Source organism: Fukomys damarensis, unplaced genomic scaffold, assembly GCF_012274545.1.
Source record: "Fukomys damarensis isolate Sample0158 unplaced genomic scaffold, DMR_v1.0_HiC HiC_scaffold_17, whole genome shotgun sequence".
Taxonomy (NCBI): domain Eukaryota; kingdom Metazoa; phylum Chordata; class Mammalia; order Rodentia; family Bathyergidae; genus Fukomys; species Fukomys damarensis.
In genome coordinates, this window is record NW_022900929.1 from 828,325 (window position 1) to 851,155 (window position 22,831).

A 22,831-nucleotide genomic window follows, 5' to 3' on the forward strand; every position below is an offset into this window, starting at 1 on the left:
ATCGGGTCCCACGCGCGCCCGAGCGGGTGTGGGCGTGGCCAGGCGCCCAGGCCCCGCCCTCACCCTTGCTGGTTCCGGACTTCAAAACCCTGGGAGCGCTCCGACAGGTAGCATACCTACCGGTCGCCCCCTGACTTTTTTTTCAGTTCTGGGGTTTGGACCTTCGCATCGAGCTACATCCCCAGAACCCCCCCCCTTAAAAAAATTTGAGACAATCTAAATTGCTAAATTGGAATCCTATTTTAGCCTCCCAGAGTGCAAGCATTACAGGAGCCGTGATGCCCAGTGCCCGGTGACTTCTTGTAACTCTGTTGCACAGCTCTTCTGATTAGATTTGCTGTCTCGGGCCAACTGGCCCCTGGGGGTCTGACACTGCCACACAAGAGGTGTCCACTAGACCCTCAAGGGCATCATCCTGTGACACGAATTCAGTCTCCCTTCTTAACTGAGACACTGAGCTCTTTCTCCAGAGGTGGCTGGGAGGGTTCCGTGGGGACCCATCCTGGACTGAGGGGATGAAGTCGGGCTGTGACCTGGGTCCACCACTTTGCTATCTGATGGTTTGTTCAAACAGCCTTGGCAACACTAGAGGATGGCTTTAGTTTACTAGGAAAAAAGCTCCAGTCTGTACCAGCACCTCTTCCCATGTGACAAGTGCCATGTAACTGTAACTTTGTAGATGTCCTAGAACTGGAAGGTCCCCAGGAGGTTCTGTATGGTCTAACTCCATCAGCTCATGGTGTGTGCCCTGTCCTTAACTCCAATGTAAGATGATGACCCCATCAAGCCACTCAGTGCTAGTGGATCAAGTGCCAAGCTGAGCCAGGCATGGTGGTGAATGCTTGTAAGCTTAGCACTCTGGATGGGAAAAAAAGAAGCAAAACATATCATGAATCGGTACAAATTCCCTATGATGAATATCATCATTATGTATATCTAAAATATACCAATAGGCTGAGGATATAGCTCAGTGGCACTGTGTGTGCCTGGCAAGTACAAGGTCCTGAGTTTGATCCCTGGTACAAGAAAAAAAATGTTTTGCTTTAAAAAAGTCTTAGCACTCTGAGAGGCTGAGGCAGGAGGAATCCCTGCCTGGGCAATTTGCAACTTATCAAGGACTTGTCTCCAAAATAAAAAAATTTTTAGAAAAGGGTTAGGGTTGTAGCTCAGTGCAAAGGCCTTGAGTTCAATATCCAGTACTAAATGTTAGGAAACAGAATCCTGAGTGGTTCTGCCACTCAGCATGCAGAATAACTTTAGGCAGGCCATGCCTGCCATGCTGTTTTCGTACCTTTGTCATAGGCACTGCCCTACCCCCTTACTGGCCAAAGCATGAGGCAGCAAACCTGATAAAGTGATGGGGCAGATGGAGGCATCATTTGAAATGGCTCCCCCAAGGGGTTGGTTTTCTAAGCCTGAAGTGGAGCCTAGCTCCTTGGGGTTTAGTGCAAGGATGGAGGAATCTCATCTGAAGTTCTCAGAACCTCTTGGACAACTTTCTGAGTCTTCCCGGAATCTGCAGGCAGTGCCCTGGAATGAAGAAGTTACACTCCCTTCTTTTCTGGATCTCAGGTTTCCAAGGAATGCAGCCTGGAGCCAGGGCGAGAACACCCTCTCTCTGGGTTCTCACAGGGTCTGCCCCTGACCTACCTTAGCCTCTGGACCCTAGGATGACAGCAGGCCAGCAGTGGAGACCAGGAACTCAAGCCTTCCCCAGCATGTTTCTTGCCCATACCAGGGACCAGGGGTCCCTCTTCTGGAGATTAGGGATCTTTACCACCTGACAATTGTTAGCAGGAGAGAAGCAGGAGAAACCTTGTGCCCCAGCCAAAGTGACAAAGGTGGCCAAAGCCCTGAGGGCAGAACATGTTCAACATTCCACATCCTATCCCAGTGTTCTGATGGGGTCCTGCGCTTGCACACTACCTCTGGAGTTCAACAGCCCAAGAGCATTATGTGAGTGCAATTGAGAAATTCAGGCCTACAGTGAAATTCATATTCCTCAAGGTCCTGTAGAGGTATTTCCCTTGAGTCAGTTCAGTGACACCATCCACAGCTGGGCCATTCCTGTGGCATCTTCACTCCCTAGCCTTTACTCATGGGGAACATGCTCAGTGGTTACCATCTGGGGTTCTGGAGATGGGCCAGTACCCTCCCTGAACTTGATGTTTGTTACCTATAAAATGTGGCAGTTGTTCAACCCTTTAGGGTTGTCATGAGTCAGTGCTTTCAAGTGCTTACCTTGGTACCCACACATGGCATGACTGCCGCAAGTAAGTAAGTCCTGGCTAACCACCTTTCCTTAGGGACCCTCATGTTCTTGACTTTGGTTTACTTTTGTAGCTTTCAAACTTTTTTTTTTCTTGAGACAGGTCTCGCTATGCATTTCAGGTTAAATTTGAACTCACTATATAGCCCAGGCTGGCCTTGAACTGAGGAGGGATCCTCCTGCCTCCACCTGCCGAGTGCTAGGATTAAGGCATGTGACACTACGCCTAGTTCAAAATATTTTTTATCACAACCCACAGCAAGATGTACAGCTGTGTGTCACTTAAGGATAGGAACACATTCTGAAAAATGACTTGCAGGGATTTTCGTGTTGTGCAGGCACCAGAATGTGTAATGACACAAACTTGGTGGTGAAGACCTATCACTGCACAAGGCCTGTGGTGCAGTCAAGAGATGGAGCAGATACAAGGCTGAGGAAGCTGCTGCTGGAGTAACCCAGTGCACTGTGGTGTAATACAAAGTTTTTAATAAGCAGGAGTACATGCTAATAATGATAGAAGTGCCTGGCATGCTGGCACACACCTGTAATCCCAGCACTTGGGATTGCCAAGAGCTCAAGGACTGCCAAGAGTTCAAGGCCAGCCTGGGCTACACAGTAATTTCAAGGCCAACCTGGACCACATAACGAGACCGTCTCAACAAAAGAGAAAAAGGTAAGAAGTGTAAGTACAGTAAATACATAAACCAGTGTCATTTATTGTCACTATCATATATTATGCACTGTACACAATTATATGTGCTTTATATTTACACAACTGGCACTGTCATTCTGTTTACACCACATGTAAATACAACATGTGAATAATGCACCATACTCTGACCTTATAACTTCCAGTGTCACTAGACAACAGAAGTTTTGTTTCATTATAATCTAATAAGACCACTTTTATATGTGGCCCACCATGGATGGAAACAACTTTTTCAAGAATCTTTGTGGATACTGACCCTATGGATGCATAACCTCAGATTTGGAGGGCTGGACAGTACTCAGGGACTCTGGCTGCTGGGACAGGGATGCATGAGAACTGGTGAATTAAAAAACCAAAACAACTATGTGGCACTGGGTTTTTGTTTGGTTGTTTTGCAGCCAAAATAAGTAATTTTGTTTTCTTGTTGATTCTTTCATAGAGTACACTGTTTCTCTAAAAAAAATCTCTGGGCTTATTGGTTTTGTTTTGTTTTTTGAGACAGGGTCTCACTGTGTAGTTCAGATTGGCCTTGAACTCAGTACGTAGCCCAGCCTGGCCTCCAATTCAAATTCAAAGATATCCTTCTGTCTTAGCTTTCCAGTGCTGGGATTGCAGGCATGCACCAATCAGGCCTGACTTTACTGTAATGCGTTTTTTTTTTTTTTTTTTTGTATTGGGACTCAAAACTCAGGACCTTGTGCAGGCGTGGCACCACTGAACTAAATCCTCGGTCCTGCCATTTCTTTTTCTTTTTTGGTACCAGGGATTGAATTTTGGAGGCAAGCAACAGAACCACTGAGCTAAATTCCCAGCCAATGCCATTTCTTTATTTATATATTCACATTGTATTTTGATCATACCTCATAATATTAACCCAATGTGTTCAATAAATGATCTCCTCCATAGCAAATGTTTATTTTCAATTAAAGGCTGACCTAACTAAAATTTTATCTAAAAAAGGCTTTATTCTTATTTTTCTACTAAAGATGGAAATAGTATAAGGAAACAGAACCAAAAACATTCAGCATTTTTATTTAATTTTTTAGCAGACAATTTACATACCTCCTTCACCCCTTCCTTAAGTTAGTGTAGCAATTCCATAATAAACTACTTAAAGAAAAGCTTTGGTCAAGAATGGAATGAAATCGCAAAAACAAAACCAAACCACTGCTGCTTTTTTAAAAACCAACACTTTCACCAATTATATTCAAACAAAAACACAATATTTGTGCGGTTGTGTTACAGTGTTTCCTGGGCTGGCTTTCCTCACCGTCATGCGAATGGCAGGGCCGCACTCAGCCGCCGTTCTCATGCTGGATGGCAGGGTCACTCAGCTTCACATTATTCGGAGGCCCTGGATTGAAGACTCTAAGGTCTTGGAAAAGCAGGAAGACGGGTCATTCCCAGAGACTGTACATCCAGTGTCTCCCCGCTGCCCAACACACATCACTTTACAAACCCTGTGGCCCTGGGAGGTGCCTCACCATCCCCCACCCCAACCCCTCCACCTCTGAGAGCCTTCTGGGTCCAGATGCCCCTGACCCTTTTGCCATGCCCACAGACTCTTGGCCCATGTCTCACTTCCATGGTTTTTTTGAGACATGGTTTTTTTTTTTAAGACATACTATGTAGTATGTAGCCCAGGCTGGCCTTGAACTTGTGGCAATCCTCTTGCCTCAGCCTCCTGGGTGCTAGGATTACAGGCGTGCGCCACCACGCCTGGCTGGCCAAGTCCTGAATTCCTCTGACAATCCTGCCAAAAATAGGAACTCTCCGAGGCAATTACTAAAAGAAACTAGTCTCAAAATTCTCAAGAATTTAGCAACAAAATTTTGCAGAATTTTGTTTGTTACATTACAATAGTTTTTTTATAAACATATTTTTGATTCGGTGGCCTGCCTTCCAAGCGCAAGGACCCGAGTTCAATCCCCGGTACCAAAAAAAAAACAAAACAAAAAAACCATATTTTTGAAAAGTAACAAATTTTCCCTCATTTACTATAAGCTTAAGTAAAAACACTTAAAGATTTAAATAATTCTAGCAAGACATACATGCCCTCCAATGAACCCAGAGCCTTTGCACCGAATATCCCCAGTCCTGTTTTTTTTGGTACCAGGGATCGAACTTAGGACCTTGCACTTGTGAGGCAGGTATGGTACCACTGAATTAAATCCTTTTTATGTTTTGAGATACAGTCTCACTAAGTCACAAAGTTGCCCACACTGGCCTGAATTTATGATCCTCCTGCCTCAGCTTCCTTGAGCACTAGGATTACAACTGCATACCACCATACCCAGCTGTGTCCTTAAGGCACAAAACTCTCCCATCTGTGCAGGCTGACTATGCATCTGTACCTGGCCTCTTTCCAGGCCCTGCCTGAGTACAGGCCACACTGCAGCATGCTGAGTGCTTGCACACAGCAGGTACACAGATTAAAGAGAAAACGCACCAGGGCTTCTATACTTATGTAGAGAGGAAAGGAGCTGTTGGCTGAAGGGATCAAAGAATAAAGGGCCAGCCCGGAACTGACCACTGGTGAAAGTGACACAGGAGCAGAAAGGCCAGGACAGAAGGTACAGAGGGAAGAAAGGAGCAGGGCAATATGTTCTCCAAAGGCTATTTTGCAGGCTTTTCTATATTAAGTACTGCACCAAGGTATGTGGGGTGAATCAGACATCACTGCCACACTGTGAGGCTGTACTGTTTCTTGGAGGTTGATGAGAGGTCACTTGTAGAGCCACATGCAGGAGCCATCTTTCTCTCACCCTTGCTCTCCCTCCAGGGTTCCCTGTTTCACCTACTGTCCACTAAACCCAACTGGATGATGCAAAGTCCTTTGGGTTTGTCCTCCTTGCCACTGTGTCCTTCCACTCGGCCTCCTCAGTGTCTCCCTGTCATCCCCTCCACCCGCCCCCCAGGCTGCTCTCAGCCACCCCACTGCTGGGGGAGCTCCCAGCCCCAGCAGTCCCTGCCCAGCCCTCAGACACCCTGTGTAGGCCAGCCTCACCCGCCCATCTGAGGCTGCAGCCTTTCCCTGAAGCCTGTCTGCAGATGTAGCCCTACTTCCTATCCCAGGCACGCTGTGCCCTCTTCTCTAGATATGGCCAGTACCTCAGTAGGACCTGTGCCCCTGGCAGGGCCTGAGAGTACAGGGTGCACTTGGGAGCCCGTGGCTGGTCTGCAGACGATAGTGGGGAACACTCCTCTGCTTCTCTCACTTATCACCTCACCCCTTCTCATCCACCCTGTGGCTCAGGGTCAACCTCCTCCCCAGAGCACACCCCCATATGACTCTACTAAGAACAGGGGCCCTGGCTTTTCTTTCTTTTCTTCAGTACTGGGGATTGAACCCAGGGCCTTCGCACCATGCTATGTCCATAGTCCTTTTTTGTTTTGAGTTCTAAGTTATTAATCTGCCCAAGCTGGGCTTGAACTTGTGATCCTCCTGCCTCAGCCTTACAGAGTGCTGGGACTGCAGGCATGTGCCACCACACCAGGCCCTGGCTCCTCTTTTGGAACCCTCGCAGCCTGCCACCCCAGCTCTCTTCTACCGAAGACGTCCCCCAAACACCTCTTCACCTCCATATCTTTGGTGCCAGCACAAGGCCTAGCAAGGATTTAATATTTACTAATTAGTGTAAATCATATATTACAGCCACATAGGGAGATTTGAGCTTCTACAACACCACTCCAGTGCTCCTCAGTGAACAAATGACATCTAAGGATCTATAACGCAGCATTGGAGCAGACGCTATGTCTCAAGAAAGGAGAGACACAGCCAGGGATGGCCTATACCTGTAATCTCTGCATTCTGGGAGGCTCAAGCAGGAGAATCACAAGTGCAGTGCAAGCCCAGTCTAGGCAACCCTGTCTCAAAAATAAAATAAAAAAGTACTGGGGATGCAGCTCAGTACAAAGGCTGTGGGTTTAATCCCCAGTAGGTAGTTGGTGGTATGGGAGTGAGCAGGGGAATAGAGATAGAGGTTCTTCCTGGGGAGTTTGATCCCCAACGAGCTTTGTTCTGAAAGGCAGAAATACCTTGAAATCCCAAATTGTCATGGCTCCATCGATGCCAGTAGTGCAAAATTTGCGACAATCTTGCTTGTCCACCTCATAAATAGACACTTGACTGAAAAAAAGCAGAAACAAGAATTATATTTACTGTAATGGCTATGGTGGAAACCTAAGGACCATTACATAAAGCCCCTGGAATATTAACTTGTCCATCAATATTGGGTTGTAGCAATCTGACTTAGAAAATACCCAAAAGCATTTTACTATCCAATGTCCAGGTCAGACACAACTGAAAAGCGGACAAAGTTATGAGCCTGCATGAATTTGAATGATTTTGAGAAGCAGGGATGATCCAGCCTACAGTGTGCAAATGTTTGGGAGCAGGTCATGGGCAGAACCGCAGCAAAGAAGAAAATGGATTTTTGTTTTTTAAACCACTGACACTGACTACAGAATGACTGAAACCCAAGTGACTCCAAACAAACCTCCCAGATTATCCCTAGCACAGCCAGAGCATAAAGCCAGGTACCCTCCTCACATCTAAAACGAATCTCCTGTGTTAGCAGCAGGCAGACAGGCCCCCAGCCAGGCAAAGCAAGGACAAATGAAGGAAACAGCCTGTCTCAGCCTAATTACTTGGACAACTTTCAAAAAAATCAACTCCCTACTTCAGACAGTATTATTATTTTTCTAAAACATTTGAAGTACCTAGAATTCATCCCTTTAGGGAAGGCTAGTCTCTCATAATGTAAAAAATGATGAGAAATTCAAATTTCAGGGTCATGAAGTTTTGTTAGAATACAGCCAGTTCACTGTACCATCCAGGGCTGTGTGCATGAGGGTGGGAGACTGGGGTGGTTGTGACAGAGACCATCTGGCCCCCGAGAGCTTAAAATGTTTACAGGTTGGTCCTGCAAAGGAAAAGTCTTCGGATACTGCTCTAGAGAAAACCTGGATTTCTTCAAATAAAAGTAGAATATCTGATCTGTAAGACTGTCTTTTTATTCTTCACCTAAAAGTTTCAAGAGAGGCAATGAGAGCTGCTTCCTCCTGACACACAAAGTCTGCAGAGAAACCTGAGAGAAAATTCAAAAGTAATCTGGAAGAGGATAGGGAAAAAGTTAAATTCCTCTGCCAGTTCTTGATTTTTAACAGAACACAGACATTTTCAGCCTACTTAAGTACTGCTGCCTCTTCCACTGTATTTGAAGAAAAGCAAAACCTGCATTTAATCTTAATTCTCCTAGCCAAGCATGGTGACACATTCCTGTAGTGCCAGCACTCAGGAGGCTGAGGCAGGAGGATCACCACAAATTCAAGGCCAGCTTGGGCTACACAGTGAATTCAAGGCCAGACTGAACTACAAACTAAGACTCTGTCTCAAAAAAACAAAACAAACAGGGCCAGGGATTTAGCTCAGTGGCACCGCGCCTGCCTCACAAACACAAGGTCCTGAGTTCAATCCCTTGTACTGCAAATAAACAAAAACAAACAAAAAAAGAAAAAACAAAACAAAAAATTCTCCTAAAGTCTAGGGGTTTTCATTATTCCTCTCACCATCAACACAACAAAAGTGTCTTGATATAAAAGTTCTAGTCAGGGCTGGGGATTTAGCTCAGTGGTTCGGTGCCTGCCTTACAAGTGCAAGGGCCCAAATTTGATCTCTGGTACAAAAATAAAAAAAAGTAACCTAAAGGGTCTAGTAAAAAAAAAAGAAAATATTATAGTACCCCATTTGGAACATGATAATTTGCAATACCAAGAATACAGAACATTTCTCCTTCTGATTAAAAATCAAACTTATTGGACAAAACATAGTTCTACTGTCTTTTTAAATTTATTTATTTGGTCTTGAGACAGGATCTTGCTAAGTTGCCCAGGCTGGGCTCAAAATTGTGATTCTCCAGCCTCAGTCTTTCCTCCCAGAGTGCTGGATTATAGGCATAAGCCACCATGCCTGGCTTCTGCTGTCTTTTATAATCACATATTCATGGTGAAAAATCAGCCAAGAGACCTCTCATCTGTCATGATGCTAAGAAATTCTGTTTCTATAAATCAAGGATCTTGCTTATGCACATTTCTCACATCTATGATTGGAACACTTCCTTCCTGTCCTCACTTGCAGAGGAACACACTCCTGTTTTCTTCTTCTTCTTTCTTTCTTTTTTGGTACCAGGGATCGAACTCAGGACCTTCTGCTTGCGAAGTAGGTGTAGGAACCACTAAGCTAAATTCCCCCGGCCCCACACTCCTGTTTTCAATAGAGTTGCTGAGAAAATGAGTCCAGGAAGAAGCTGCCCAGCAGGTTCCTCACCGCATAGTCTACAGGATCCACACTCCTGCTGGGGAATGCCTTGTGCCATCCACACCCCAAGGGACAGAATGATTAGGTGGTGGCAGCTCTGTCATGAGCTGAGAAGAGCTTGGCAGCTATCTAATGACTTCTGTACAGATGGCCCTGAGGAGTCCAGGGCGCCCAGGTGGCTAGTGGTACCTACGTGATGCTATTCTGGTGCAGGGTCTCCAAGGCTGTATTGCGGTCCTCAGTTGTGGCCCTCTTGTCCATGTTGCGGAACCGTTCCATGGCAGACATGTTGCGCTGGATGCTCTGTTTTGGAATGTCAAGCTTGGAGACAAAGGTCAAGCAGCCACGGTCATCGTAGTTAAAGAGCATCGGACAACAGTCATGGCCCTGAAATAAGATGATAGTCAGTGCTGAAGGGACAGGTACCCACTTGCCCAATCCTCAGCACAGTGTTCACCACCATAGGTGTCCCTTACTCCTCCAAGATAGCTGTTTCTTCTCTAAATATGCTTTCCTCTGTGCTGGCCACAGAGCACTTATTGTCCTGGGCTGGGGACACACAGCATCACAAGGAAGAATGGAAAGAAATACTTACAGCAGCCACAACACTGTTTTCGGAGACAAATGACACACTCAGGAGGGGCAGGAATTCAGTTTTCAGAGTGGAGACCCTGAACACAAGAACATTTGTCACACTGAGCAGAATCATACCATGAACTTCTTTATAGACTCAGAAGACAACAAAGGACCCATTCTCACAGCGGCTTCACTCAAAAGGAGCCCCTGACCTCTCCATGCAGGAATCTCAAGCATGAGGTGACCTCAACATGACCTCCAAAATAGATGCCTTTGGGCTGGGGGTGTGGCTTCAGCAGTTCAGCTCTTGCATAGAGTGCAAGGCCTTGGGTTTGAAACCCCATACTACAAAGAATAAGACACTGAGGCCTCTAACCCCATGTCCTTCCACCCTGGGAGCTGGTTCTGAGCCTTTTGTTTATCCAAGTCCATTCCAGATAATGAGGCTCAGCTCTAATCAGATCTCTGTCAGGCTTTCTGAACCACTTCAGCCTAACATGGCCTGTTTTCCCTCCTCCCTGCCAGAGTGCACACTGTCACTGTGCTCACTCTAAAGGAGGAAACACCTGTGTTCACCAGGGCTGCTGGAAGGCTGGCACCACATAGACGTTTATCGAGAGTCAGGCCCTGGAGTAAGAAGCAGAGCTACCCCCTCAAATTGTGTGTGTGTGTATGTGTGAAAGAGAGAGAGAAAGAGAGAAAGAGAGAGAGAGAGAGAGAGAGAGAGAGAGAGAGAGAGAGAGAAGAGCGTGTGACACAGAGTGTGTGGGGGGAGACCTCTGCTCCTGGCCCTGTTATGAATATGTTAAAAAAACTAACACATCAGGCTGGGGATTTAGCTCAGTAGTGCCACTGCCTGCTTTCCAAGTGCAAGGTCCTGAGTTTGATCCCCAATACCACAAAAAAAAAAAAAAAAAGAGAGAGAGAGAGAAACTAATACATTGTCTTAAGCCTTTACTGTGATAGTCTTGACTTTTACTATAGGAAATATTAATGTTAGAGAAGAGGAAGGATGGAGCATATAATCTGACAGGTCTGGAAAAGGCAAATAATAAGTCAATATGAGGGTAGATAGGGACTTGTTTTTATTAATTTTTAATTTTGTGAGACAGGGTCATGCTATATAGTTCAGCCTAGCCTCGAACTCACAGCAATCTTCCTGCCTCAGCCGCCAGAGTGCTGGGATTACAGGCATGTACCATCATTCCTGGCTTGTTTTGTTTTTTTGAGACAAGGTCAGGCTACATAATGCAGGCCAGCCCTGAGCTCACGTAGCCCAGGCTAATCTTGAACTGTGCTTTGGCTTCCTGAGTGCTAGGATTACAAGCACGCTCACCACACCTGGCTTAGGTAGAGATTTGTAATAAACATTTGCAAAAACTTACTATATTACAATAGAATGTATATAATCAACTCTGGCATCTAAATATTACTGAATGTCAAAAGACAAATTACTGCACAAATTGTAGAACATAATTCCATTGTGTTAAAAATAAAATGATAAATACATGCCTACTTATAGAAATCTTTTGGAACCTGGGTTTGGTGGTGTGAGCTATAATCCTAACTACTCTGGAGGCTGAGGCAGGAGAATTGTAACTTTGAGATCAGCCTGGGCTATTTAGTAAGACCTTGTCTCAAAATAAAGTAAAAAAATGACTCAGTGGTAAAATGCTTACCTAGCATACATGAAGCTGTGGTTTCAACCCACAATAATGAAGAAGAAAAAAAGAAAGAACATGGAAGAATATACTTATAATGGGGGTGAGTATATCTTTAAAAAAACAAAACTTGGTGGGTGTGGTGGCATATGCTTATAATCCCATCATTTCCCCAAGGATTGTTGAGACCTCAAGGCTAGCCTGGGCTACACATTGAGTTCAAGGCTAGCCTGAACTCTATAGTAAGACTCTGTCTCAAAAAACCCATGAAACAAAAAAATATATATATAAAAACATGAAATTAAACCCCATATTAAATCCAGTTAAGAAAAAAAAAAAAGGGCCGGGGATTTAGCTCAGTGGTTCCGCCGCCTGCCTTGCAAGCGCAAGGACCAGAGTTAGATCCTGGTACTCCATTTTTCTAAAAATTTAAACCCACCATATTTGTTTTATCTCTTTAGTGTCATGTTTCACTGCCACTGTGCCTCAGAGAGAGCAGGGTCACTCAGCAGGACTGAGTCTCCATCACAGGCCTGCGAGTCTTGTGACTGCTGACAGTGAGCTACCCTGAACTGCAAAGGGAGAAGGACACACCAGGAAAGACCAAAGACTCATAAGAGGAAAGGGATTCTAATCTCTCTTCCACAAACACTTACTAAGTAAATATGAATTCTGATGTCTGCCAAAGTGCTTTAAGACTAAGTAGGCCCCTCACTCACAAATGAGTCATCACAACTCCAGTTCTTCCAGCAGATACCAGAAGTGGCATGAAGGGGCATTACTCACTCACTACACAAAGGAAGAATGTATTTCCTACTTAACTTAAAGCCTGGAGACACTTGTGTGATGTAAGAACTCAGAACATACCAGTAGCAAATCAGGAGGTTCATCAAAGGGAACACTACCACTAATCCCATTAAAAAACATTTCTGGAGGGCCAGAGCTGAGGCTCAGTGGCGCCACACCTGCCTGTACAAGGTCCTGAGTTTGATCCCCTGTATTGCAAAAAAAGAAACATTTCTGGAACGAAGACCTAACTCTTACAATGTCCCAAACAGAGCTCAGTGTGGTGGCCCATGCCTGTAGTCCCAATTATTCAGAAGGCTGAGAAAGAAGGCTCGCCTGGGCAACTTAGTGAAACCTTGTCTCAAAATAAAAAAGGACTGAAGATGTAGCCCAATGGTAAGAATGTTTTCGTAGCACACACAAGACTGTGGGTTAAATTCTTAGTACCACAGGGGGGGAAAAAAACAAAGAAAAAAATATTCCAAATGGATCATTTAAATATGGTCTGTAACTTGAAGTGTTACTTGTGGTTCAGTTGGGGTTTTTATATTCACATCCTGTATTTATACCCAGGAAAAGGTAGCCTCAGCCTGGATGGTGAGAGATTCCAAGCCAGTCCCCACCTTCCAAACAAAACACAAATACTCACTGCACACTTTTTGAGGCATCAGCAACAGAAACAGTGCTGTCATGGCTGACCCAGGCCAAGCGGCTCCCACTGGCAGAGAAGCTGACACCATGGACCCAGCCACCAGTGCCACTACCACCGAACTCTGACATCAGCTGGCCAAAAGGCATCTTGCTGCCCCAGGGCGTACTGGCTGGCTTTTCATCCACTTCTTTAATGTAGGCAGAAAACACTCTGGAGTTTAAAGGGCAGGGAGAGAAGGAAGAAGCAAATGAAAATAAATGCCACACACAGCTACTGTAAGGTAATGCAGAACACAAGGAAGATGGGTGGAAAAAACAAAACACAATGGACAGGTTCAGATACACAAACCTCTCAAGACACGGAGTGATTCAAAGGGCTGCCCACAGGCCAACTCAAGTCTGGTAAGCAGCAGATTCCCACGGAGCCACAGGTGCCAGGCCCTAGGGCCATGTTCAGAGGTAATAATACAATGCACTTCTCTCATGGACTGCACATCCTGGGGAGACCCTGCTGCTCTACCTACTTCTTGCCCAAATCAGACCTTGCACTGAAATGACCATAGCTTTCTTTCTTGTCTATTTCACCAAGACTCTCAACACAATACTGCAGGAAGCTATGCAGTCAATGGCAGGAGATGAAACTACTTGCCAGCTTCCAACAAGCCAATGATATTAACCCATTTACAGGCATAGACACCCTAAGGGAAGGCTGGAGGAGTTGTGGGAGGAAAGGCCCTGCAGCACTGCCTAGGTGACAGGCTGACTTCCCCTGAATCTCAGGCCCACTACCCAGTCTTTGTGCAGAAGGGTCTGAGATGAAGATGGGTCTTTCATAGCCAAATTTGTTAGTCTTTTTCTAATTCATTGAGATATTTTAGCATATAATTAGAATGGGGAAGGGACCAAGAGGGACATCTATCTTTTTCCATTCTAATGCTATTTCTAATTTGTAATTTCCTCTCCAGGGAACTTCTGAACCTACCTAAAGACCTCCTAAAAGAACTGGGGAATCCCCTACCCCAGCCCCAAATGACAATGGCAGCAGGAGCTCTGGAAGATGTAGGGTATCAGAGAGCTAAAAGCCAGTGCTGTTATCTCTATGTGGGAGGCTTTAAATCTGCACTGCAAAAGCAACTGCTTGAGAGACTAAGACAGAAATGGCAGATCTGAGCTTCCAATTTGACAGTGTGAATGGAACACACCCATGCCACAGACCTGTAGGTCAAAGAAATGTCTATTTACAGAAATTGGTATTCCTTTCCTTGTCCTTCCTTTCCCTTCTGTTGTTTTCCTTTCCTTTTGGTGGACATTATTAAACAGAATTGCAACCTTATTTTCACAACCAGATTTTTAGATGCATCACAAGAATGAGGTGGTACAGTTTAGTGCTACATACTTCTATTTAATAAAAGAGTCAGGATGACTCTGGGTAACAGATTACAAACAACAAAAATTGAGACAAATAAAGTGCCTTGATATTACCATCACCCCTTCCTTGCAGGTAAACACACATCTTTTTTTCAAATCTTGGGTACTCCTGAATCTAAAGTACTAGGCAGAGTTCCCAGAAAATTTCCACACAGCTACTGAAAAAAGGTGCATCCCAATTCCCACCCTCCAGAGAGTCTGTATGAAGCAACAATTATTTGCTTTTCTTTTAGCTAAGGAGAAAAAGCTTCTTGATAAGGAACATTTTAAAAAAGCAATTACATGGTATGATCTTTAAAGCTCTTAGCAAAGTGGCTATGTTCTTTTATCCTTGTACTAATAACAACAAATAAAAAGCTTTAATGCAAAAGGACAGCACAATAATAGCTCAGCAGTGCATTGTTTAGCTATGTTTGGTTAATCTTAGTTTCACTCTGGAATTCATAGAGTCCACTGCCGGGAATACAAAATGAGGAATAATGCTGTAGTCTAGAAAGACAAGCTGAGAGAAGACTGACAGAGACAGCAACACACACCAACTTGACACCATGGGTATCCTTCCTAAGGAAGACTTCTTTGGCTCTGCTCTGCATCTCCCCCTTACCCCACTTTCAGTCTATTTCCACAGCTCAGGTGACTTACACACTTAACTCCTTCAATCACTAACCCTTACAAATATCTGTTGAAGGACTGCTGTGGTTTGGATCTAGGATGTCCCCTGAAATCTCATGTATTTAGAAGTGGGACTTCTGTAAGGTGAGTGGATCATGTGCACACTTATTCATCAGTGGATTAATCCATTGATGAGTTCATAGCTAAATATGAGGCTGGAAGAGGTGTATCATCAGGGGTGTGCCTTTTGAGGGTGTATCTCTCTCCCCGGCCCCTTTCTCTCTCTGCTTCCTGGCTGCCATGAGGTGAGCAGCTTCCTTCCACCATTATGTTTCTTCCTTGAAGCCAGTCAACCATGCAATGAATCCCCTGAACTGTGAGCCGAATTATAATTCTCCTTTAAGTTATGGGTGTCAGGTACTATGTCTCAACAACAAGAAAGCTACTAATAGGACAAACAAAAAACAGCTCAAGGGCTGGCAGCAGTTGCAGTGCTGTGAGGTGTACGAGCTCTGGCAAATCAGGCCTAGGATGCAGAGCGGCTATGCCTGATGGCGCATCTGATGTCAACTCAAGTGGGGTAGAGAGTAGGAAGTGATAGTCAGGGGTGGTAGGAGGACAGCAAATCACTTAAAAATGGTGCCCACGCAGGACCCGAAGCTCAAGTTCCAGGAGGGTAAATGAGTACTGTGCTTTCATGGGCCTCTTCTTTATGAAGCAAAGTGTATAAAGGTTGCCATAAAGGACAAACAAGTAAAATACTTTATACATTACAGTGGTTGGAATAAAAATTGGGATGAATGGGTTCGAGAAAGCAGAGTACTCAAAATATGTGGACACCAATCTATGGAAACAGAGAGAACTTCAAAAAGCCCATCAGGAGCAACATGCAGAAGGAACGGTGAGAGGGGCTGCTCCAGGAAAGAAGACATCTGGTCTGCAACAGAAAAATGCTGAAGTGAAAACAAAAAAAGAACAAACAAACCCTGCCTGGTAATGGGGATGGTGGCAGTACTAGTGAGACACCTCAGCCTCCTCAGAAGAAGAGGGGCTAGGGAGATCCTACTGTTGAAAATGAAGAAACATTTATGCACAGAGTTGAAGTTAAAGTAAAGATCCCTGAAGAGCTAAAACTGTGGCTTACTGATGACTGGAACTTAATTACCAGAGTGAAACAGCTCTTTTACCTTCCTGCCAAGAAGAATGTGGATTTCATCCTAGAGTACTGTGCAAATTATAAGAAATCTCGAGGAAATACAGATAATAAGGAGTGCTGCCAATGAGGATGTAGCAAGGATAAAAGAATATTTCAATGTGATGCTGGGCATTCAGCTCCTCTACAAATTTAAGACCACAGTATGCTGAGATTCTTGCTGGTCACCCAAATGCACCCCTGTCCCAGGTGTACGGAGCACCACATCTACTGAGATTATTTGTAGAAATTGGAGCAATCTTGGCCTATACACCTCTTGGATGAGAAAAGCCTTGCTTTATTACTGAATTATCTTCATGATTTCCTCAAGTATCTGGAGAAGAATTCAGCAACTTTGTTTAGTGCCAGTGATTATGAAGTGGTCCCTCCTGAGTACCATCGGAAAGCAGTGTGAGGCACTCTCACCTGTGTTTGGATCTCTGTCAACACGTTTTTGTTCCTAGTCCTTCTCTTGTACAAATAATGTACTTTGGAGATGTTAGTGTATAACAGAGTTGATGTTTATTTTGATTTTAAACAGAGAAAATAAAAGGGGTTACAGCTCATTAAAAAAAAAAACCAGTTCAAGTCTGGGAATTCTCATTTGTTCTCACCTGCATTTGAAGTCACATGATCCTGCTGCCAACAAAACATTGTTGGGATGCCAATCCAAGCTGAGGACCGTAGAGCGAATTGGCTTTTTAATGTGCTTGCTTACCCACCTATAAGAGAAAGGAAATTATTTTAGTTTATCTGCACATCAAGTGACAATCCGCAATTGAGCTACAAATGTGTGTCAGGTGTTAACATTCGCACAATTCACACAGTGGCCACAAGTCTCCTGCCACACAGAAGGTGCACTTCTGAAGTTCACAAAGAATCTGATTAACTCTGTTCTGTCCAATGACACTCAGGTCACAGGTAATGTGTGTTGTGTTAACCTTTGGGATAAAAACAGAACTCTGAAGTTACTTTGATGTTTACTGTAAATATTCAGTGATTCAATTTTGTTATTCCATTTTGGGTGATGAGACTTTACAAGTCTCCATGAAGCTACAAATCCTTTTTATTCTTTTTTTCCTCAGAAAAATCACACCGAGAAATTAGAAGAAATTTTTCCAGGAGATTAGGCTCTAACTAATTTGCTATTGATTTCTAAAAGGATTATTTGAGGCCGGGGATATAGCTCAGTGACGCTGCCCTGCATGACAAGTATAAGGTCCTGAGTTCAATCTCTGATACTGCCAAAAAAAAAAAAAAAAAAAACAAAAAAATTGTGTCGATGATCAGTCATTATTTTTGCTTAACTAATTCAATTTTTGCTCCAAAATTGCTGTTTAAAAACCAATTACATCTGGTTATTCAAGTGTTGAAAGATTAATATTGAGCCAAATGCCTTTCCTTGAATGCTGAATTGACTTTTCTACAGAATACTTCTTGGAAACCTATCTGAAAAACTTCATCTTGAAAAAGAACTGAATTGTTTTAATGCAGTTTTCCTTTTCAAATAAGGAAAAGAGTGGCAAGTAAAATAATGAGCAGCTCATATCACTAACAGGCTTCTGAGTGGTGTTCTTAAAGTTCGCAACAAACTGTTCTTTAGCTAAAAACACTGCCCTGAAGGTGTAACTTATTCAGGCAGAGTGTGCTGGCCCATGGCTGTTATCCCAGCACTAGGGAGGCTGAGGCAGGAGGATCCTGAGTTCCAAGCCAGCCTGGAATACATTTGTAGTCTTTTGTCTCAAAAGACAAAACAAAAAACTTGTTCAATATGATACTGTTTATACCATAGTATAGTCCATTTTACCTATATTTGAGACTCTATCTCAATGAATAAAAATATAAGCAATTACTGTGGTTGAAGCTTATCTAGGAGGAAGTCTCCTTCCTATACGAATTTTAATCCCTGACACAGAGTTCAGGCATATAGGAATGTTAATGAAGTTAAGTTATTTTTGTTGTTGTTGAGACAGGGTCTCACTATGTATTTCAGTCTGCCCTCAAACTCACTACATAGCCGAGGCTGGCCTCTAACTCATTACAATCTTCCTGCCTCAGCTTCCTCAGTGCTGGGATTACAGGTGTGTGCCACCACACCCAGTTTTGAAGTTCAATTTTTTATATACTTAGTACCATGAACCTTCCAAATGATTTTTAGTTTGCAACATTGTTAGTCTTATTTTTCGTACTTACTTTAAAGAAAAATACACATCATAATTCAGTCTTGTGGCAAATTCAGACTTTCTTCTTTTTTTTAGACAGTGTTGGGGATTGAATCCAGGGCCTTGTGCATGCTAAACAAGCATTCTACCTCTGAACTATACCACTAGCCTTGTAAATTCAGACTTTCTTTCTAAAGAATAAAAAATTTTTGAGGTTTTACTAAGTGACAAATGTAACATGATCATCTTTCCTTGCACCATTCCAGTAAACAGTACCCCTACTAAAAGAAATGTGTACTATGCCATTTTTAATAGAAATAACACATTGCCAGTTTCTTACCAAATGACAATTCTACAGTGAAGGGTATTTATCATTCATTCTGGATATGCACCAGGTAGAATAGGGCTATTTCTCATCAAAATAAGTAGGAAGGAGTATTATCCATAAAAGTAATCTCTCTGTTTTGATTAGCTCAGCTACAAGTGACTTATTAACAAACAAATAAAAAGGACAACAGTCTCTAAGATTCTGGTAAATTTTTACTTCAAAAGTTTAAATAAGTAAAATATTAACCGAAGACACAGGTTGGTCAGCAAGTAAGCTTAAAAGGAGAACTGTGCTAGGTGTAAAAATCCTAGATATTTAAGTGAATACACAGAATGAGGGGGAAAAAAATTCCTCAGAGCTCTGAGACTTTCTCAAGCTTATGATTTATATAAAAGAACAGAGAAAGAGCAATTTGGGTCATATCAAGTGAGGAGAGAACAGTCTACATTGTTTGTTTGGCATATTGTAGAACTTGGAAACAACAAATCTACATTAGTAAGAAAAAGATGGAGATTTGACTGAAGGTGTACATGCAAGGAAATACTCAGGAAAAAGAATTCCAGGGGAGAAACCCCAAAATCTCCAGATGAGGAAAACCACTAGTTCAGCCTTCCCACTGTGCCTCAGGAGTCCAAATGGAAATTCTAGAGAGAAACAAAAGAATTTCTCAAAAGAGGTTGCTCACCAATCATTTTCAGACTCGAAGTAACAAACGGAAATGAGTCGTGCTCCACTTCCCACAGCAAATTTGTTCTCTAGAGGTGACCACTTCACAAAAGTGGCTGCGCGGTTAATCCTCAGGATCACCAAGGTTGGCTTCCAGACACCATCTTTCTGACTCCAGACGTAGGCATTGCGGTCAGCTCCACAAGTGACAATGCGGTCGCTCTTGGGAGCCCAGTCAATACCTGCAAGTGTGATGTGGGTCACAGCTCCATCTTGTCAAGGACAACTGACTGCATACAGCAGGTGAGTGCCAGCTGTGGCAGGAATAGAGGTAGACTTCTTCCAAGTCCTTCCCCATCTATGGCCCTTACCTCAAGGAAAAGCAAGGATGTTTCCCTGCAGTCTCCAGGACTCAGGATCCCCCATGAAGCCAGGTAAAGCAGAAATGGTTTGGGTTTTCTTGGTGGTACAGGGGATTGCACCTGTAGTAGCATGTACCACCAATGCTACTATAATTTTAAAACCATTCTTACAGGATAATTTTACAGTCCTCTTTATTAAATTTTATTTTTAACCATAAAAGCAATCACACATCATTATGAGACAAACACCACAAAGAAACATGTTCAAACCCTGCCCCTATTCTTTATGTCCATACACCTTTCTTCCTTGCTTTTTTTTTTTTTTTTTTTTTTTTTTTTTACAGGGTCTTTCCGTATAGTTCAGGCTGGCCTCCAACTCACCAAGTAGCCTAGGATGGACTCAAACTTGCAGTGATCCTCCTACCTCAGTTTCCTGAGTGCTGGAATTACAGGCATGTGCCATTGTGCCTGGCATTTCTGTTCTAAAACTTATGAATTTTCATGACAAATATTTTCTCCAATTAAAAAAAATAGCACACTTTATTTCAGAACACTGATCTTATCATGGTTGCCATAATTTATAGATTTTAGAATATGGTTTTGTAAGCTGGGCATGGTGGCGCACACCTGTAATCCCAGCACTCAGGAGGCTGAGGCAGGAGGATCACCATGAGTTCGAGACCAGCCTGGGCTACATAGTGAGTTCCAGGTCAGTCTCAACTACATAGTGAGACCCTGTCTCAAAAAACCAAAAAAAAAAAAAAAAAAAAAAAAAAAAAAAAAAAAAGGAATATGGTTTTGTGATACTGTACTTAAATATAATTTTCATTTTAAATCAATTTTTTCTTACTTTTATTTACTGGATGTATCATGCGAAATTCACTCATTTAAAAGGTACCAAAACAGGCTCGCTTCAGCAGCACATATACTAAAATTAGAACGATACAGAGAAGATTAGCATGGCCCCTGCACAAGGATGACACAAATTTGTGAAGCATTCCATATTTTTTTGCCTATCAGTTGGAAACTGGATAAAGAAGATGTGGTTTTTCTATAAAATGGAACACTACTCAGCCATAAAGAATGAGAAATTAGATTCATTTATAGGAAAATGGATACATTTTGAGGATATACTCCTAAGTGAAATAAATAAGTCACACGTGTAAATACCAAATAGTTTCTCTAGTGTGAAAAACTATAACTACACAAGATCCTAATGAGATAGTTAACAATGTGAAATAGGAAGAAAAGGGCTAAAGGTGTAGGGAAAGTGGAAGGGTAGGGGAAAGGGAATAAGGTAGAGGAAAAAAATATGAGAAAATGAAAAAATGGAAATAGAGTGTTTGTAAATGGGGAGGGGAGGAAGGAGTAAAGGAAGGGCAGGGGTAAGGGGAAAAATGAGAACCAAGACCTGTCATGTAAAGGTACAAGATCCCAATAATGAATGTAACTGTACTGTATACCTAAAATGTACCAATAAACTCAATAAAAAGAAAAAAAAAAAGGGTACCAAACAGGCTGGGTATGGTGATGTACTCCTATTATAATCCTACCACTCCAGAGGCTGAGGCAGGAGGATCACTTTTGAGTTTGGCCTGGACTACATAATGAGTTCAAGGCCAGTCTGAACTACATAGCAAGACCCTGTCTCAAAAAAACCAAAAAAGACAAAAACAGCAACAAAAAAAGAAAAACAAAAAACCAAGGCTGGGTGTAGTGACATAAACCTATAATCCCAGCTCTCAGGAGGCTAATATAGGAGATAAAAAGACTGCAAATTTGAGGCCGGCCTGTGCTATACAGTGAAACATAATTATGTCCATAACCTGTTTCTAATAACAACAAAAAGATATCAAGCCTGGTCTAATTCAGAATATTTTATTTCTGTTTTTAAAATTAGGGATATGTTAGGGTTTTTGAAGTATTTTCAAATTGCTTAATTTTTATGAGATAAAACATCTGATTTTTAAAAACTCTACAATACTGAAATTTTAACATCATCAAAAAGGTCATTTTGGGGTTCTTTTTTCTTTTTGGTACCAAGGATTGAACTCGGGACCTTGTGCTTGCAAGGCAGGCAGCAGAACCACTGAGCTAAATCCCCAGCCCCTAATAGTACTTTTGTCTCTGATTTCCTTTTTTTTTTGGTACCAGGGATCAAACTTGAGTCCTTGTGATTGCAAGGCAGGCAGCGGAACCACTGAGCTAAATCCCCAGCCCTAAAAAGATCATTTTTTAAAAATTTCATTATAATGTTTGCCAATAAAGGGGGCCTCTGCCAGCAGTTATCACACAGCTACACGTAAAATTCACTCTCTGCTATTTATCAAACAACTTCAAAGTTAACCACTAACTTAGAACATTCACTATCAGTTAAATGATTGCCTAAAAATATATTCACTGTTAGTATTTCAGGTTTCCTAAATGAACTCAAACTTACAATGTTCTATATACTATACATTTGGGTGAGATTTGTTTTAAGAATAAAATAAAGAACCTGAAGAAAATGACATTCCTTTTTATAAAAAAATAAAACAACATTTTTAAATATTCAGGGCACATGAATGTTTTTATCTGATTAAAATTATTTGCCTATGACAAATTCTCAGAAGTAGGATACAAAATGTAATTTTTATGAATGTTCTCCTGACTCTATTTCAAGGCTTTTGACAATAGGACACAATGTTTGAAAATATTTGTGATAAACTGGTGAGCTGGTGTTCACACACCACCCTACCCAATCCTCTCCTTCATGTATGTGCAGTACCTATGACTCGCTGGGATGTGTGGGCTGCTATGTGTAAGATCACTTAAGGACACAGGCCCATATTGCTAACAGTTGTCCTACTCTCTCCACTGCCAGCTTTGAAGTGAACTCCATGAATCCTACAGTTTATGAGACCTTAAGAAGAGGGTCCAGATAAGCGAAAAACAGTGTCTTTCAGATCTAAAAAAAAATGCCATTGGAGTCTGTACATAGAAAACAGAACCAAGTTCAAAAAACTCCAAAAGAGAAGAGGAAAGAAATAGGACATAAAAATGTATATTTCACATTTTGGCTATTCGTTGTTCTTTCATAGTGGCCTTTTCTCAATTTATTTTTTAAATTT

General features: G+C 42.6%; 1 protein-coding gene and 2 pseudogenes across 2 annotated transcripts in view; 2 read left to right on the forward strand and 1 right to left on the reverse strand.

The window, feature by feature from the left end:
- Nucleotides 1-3,997: 3,997 nt before the first annotated feature.
- Arpc1a (actin related protein 2/3 complex subunit 1A) overlaps nt 3,998-22,831 on the reverse strand; it is a 31,532-nt gene continuing 12,698 nt past the window's right edge. The window contains exons 3-9 of one of the 2 annotated variants that reach the window (XM_019210476.2): nt 19,379-19,601; nt 16,818-16,925; nt 12,970-13,182; nt 9,893-9,968; nt 9,491-9,684; nt 7,017-7,107; nt 3,998-4,353 (exon numbers count right to left, since the gene is read on the reverse strand). In XM_019210476.2, coding sequence (XP_019066021.1) covers nt 4,315-4,353; nt 7,017-7,107; nt 9,491-9,684; nt 9,893-9,968; nt 12,970-13,182; nt 16,818-16,925; nt 19,379-19,601 — 944 coding nt within the window. In that variant the 3' untranslated portion in view covers nt 3,998-4,314. The remainder of the gene's footprint in view (nt 4,354-7,016; nt 7,108-9,490; nt 9,685-9,892; nt 9,969-12,969; nt 13,183-16,817; nt 16,926-19,378; nt 19,602-22,831) is intronic. The other variant, XM_010642735.3, reaches the window with a different exon arrangement.
- On the forward strand, nt 15,593-16,673 carry LOC104875281 (annotated as a pseudogene).
- Nucleotides 20,630-20,730, forward strand: LOC117286600 (annotated as a pseudogene).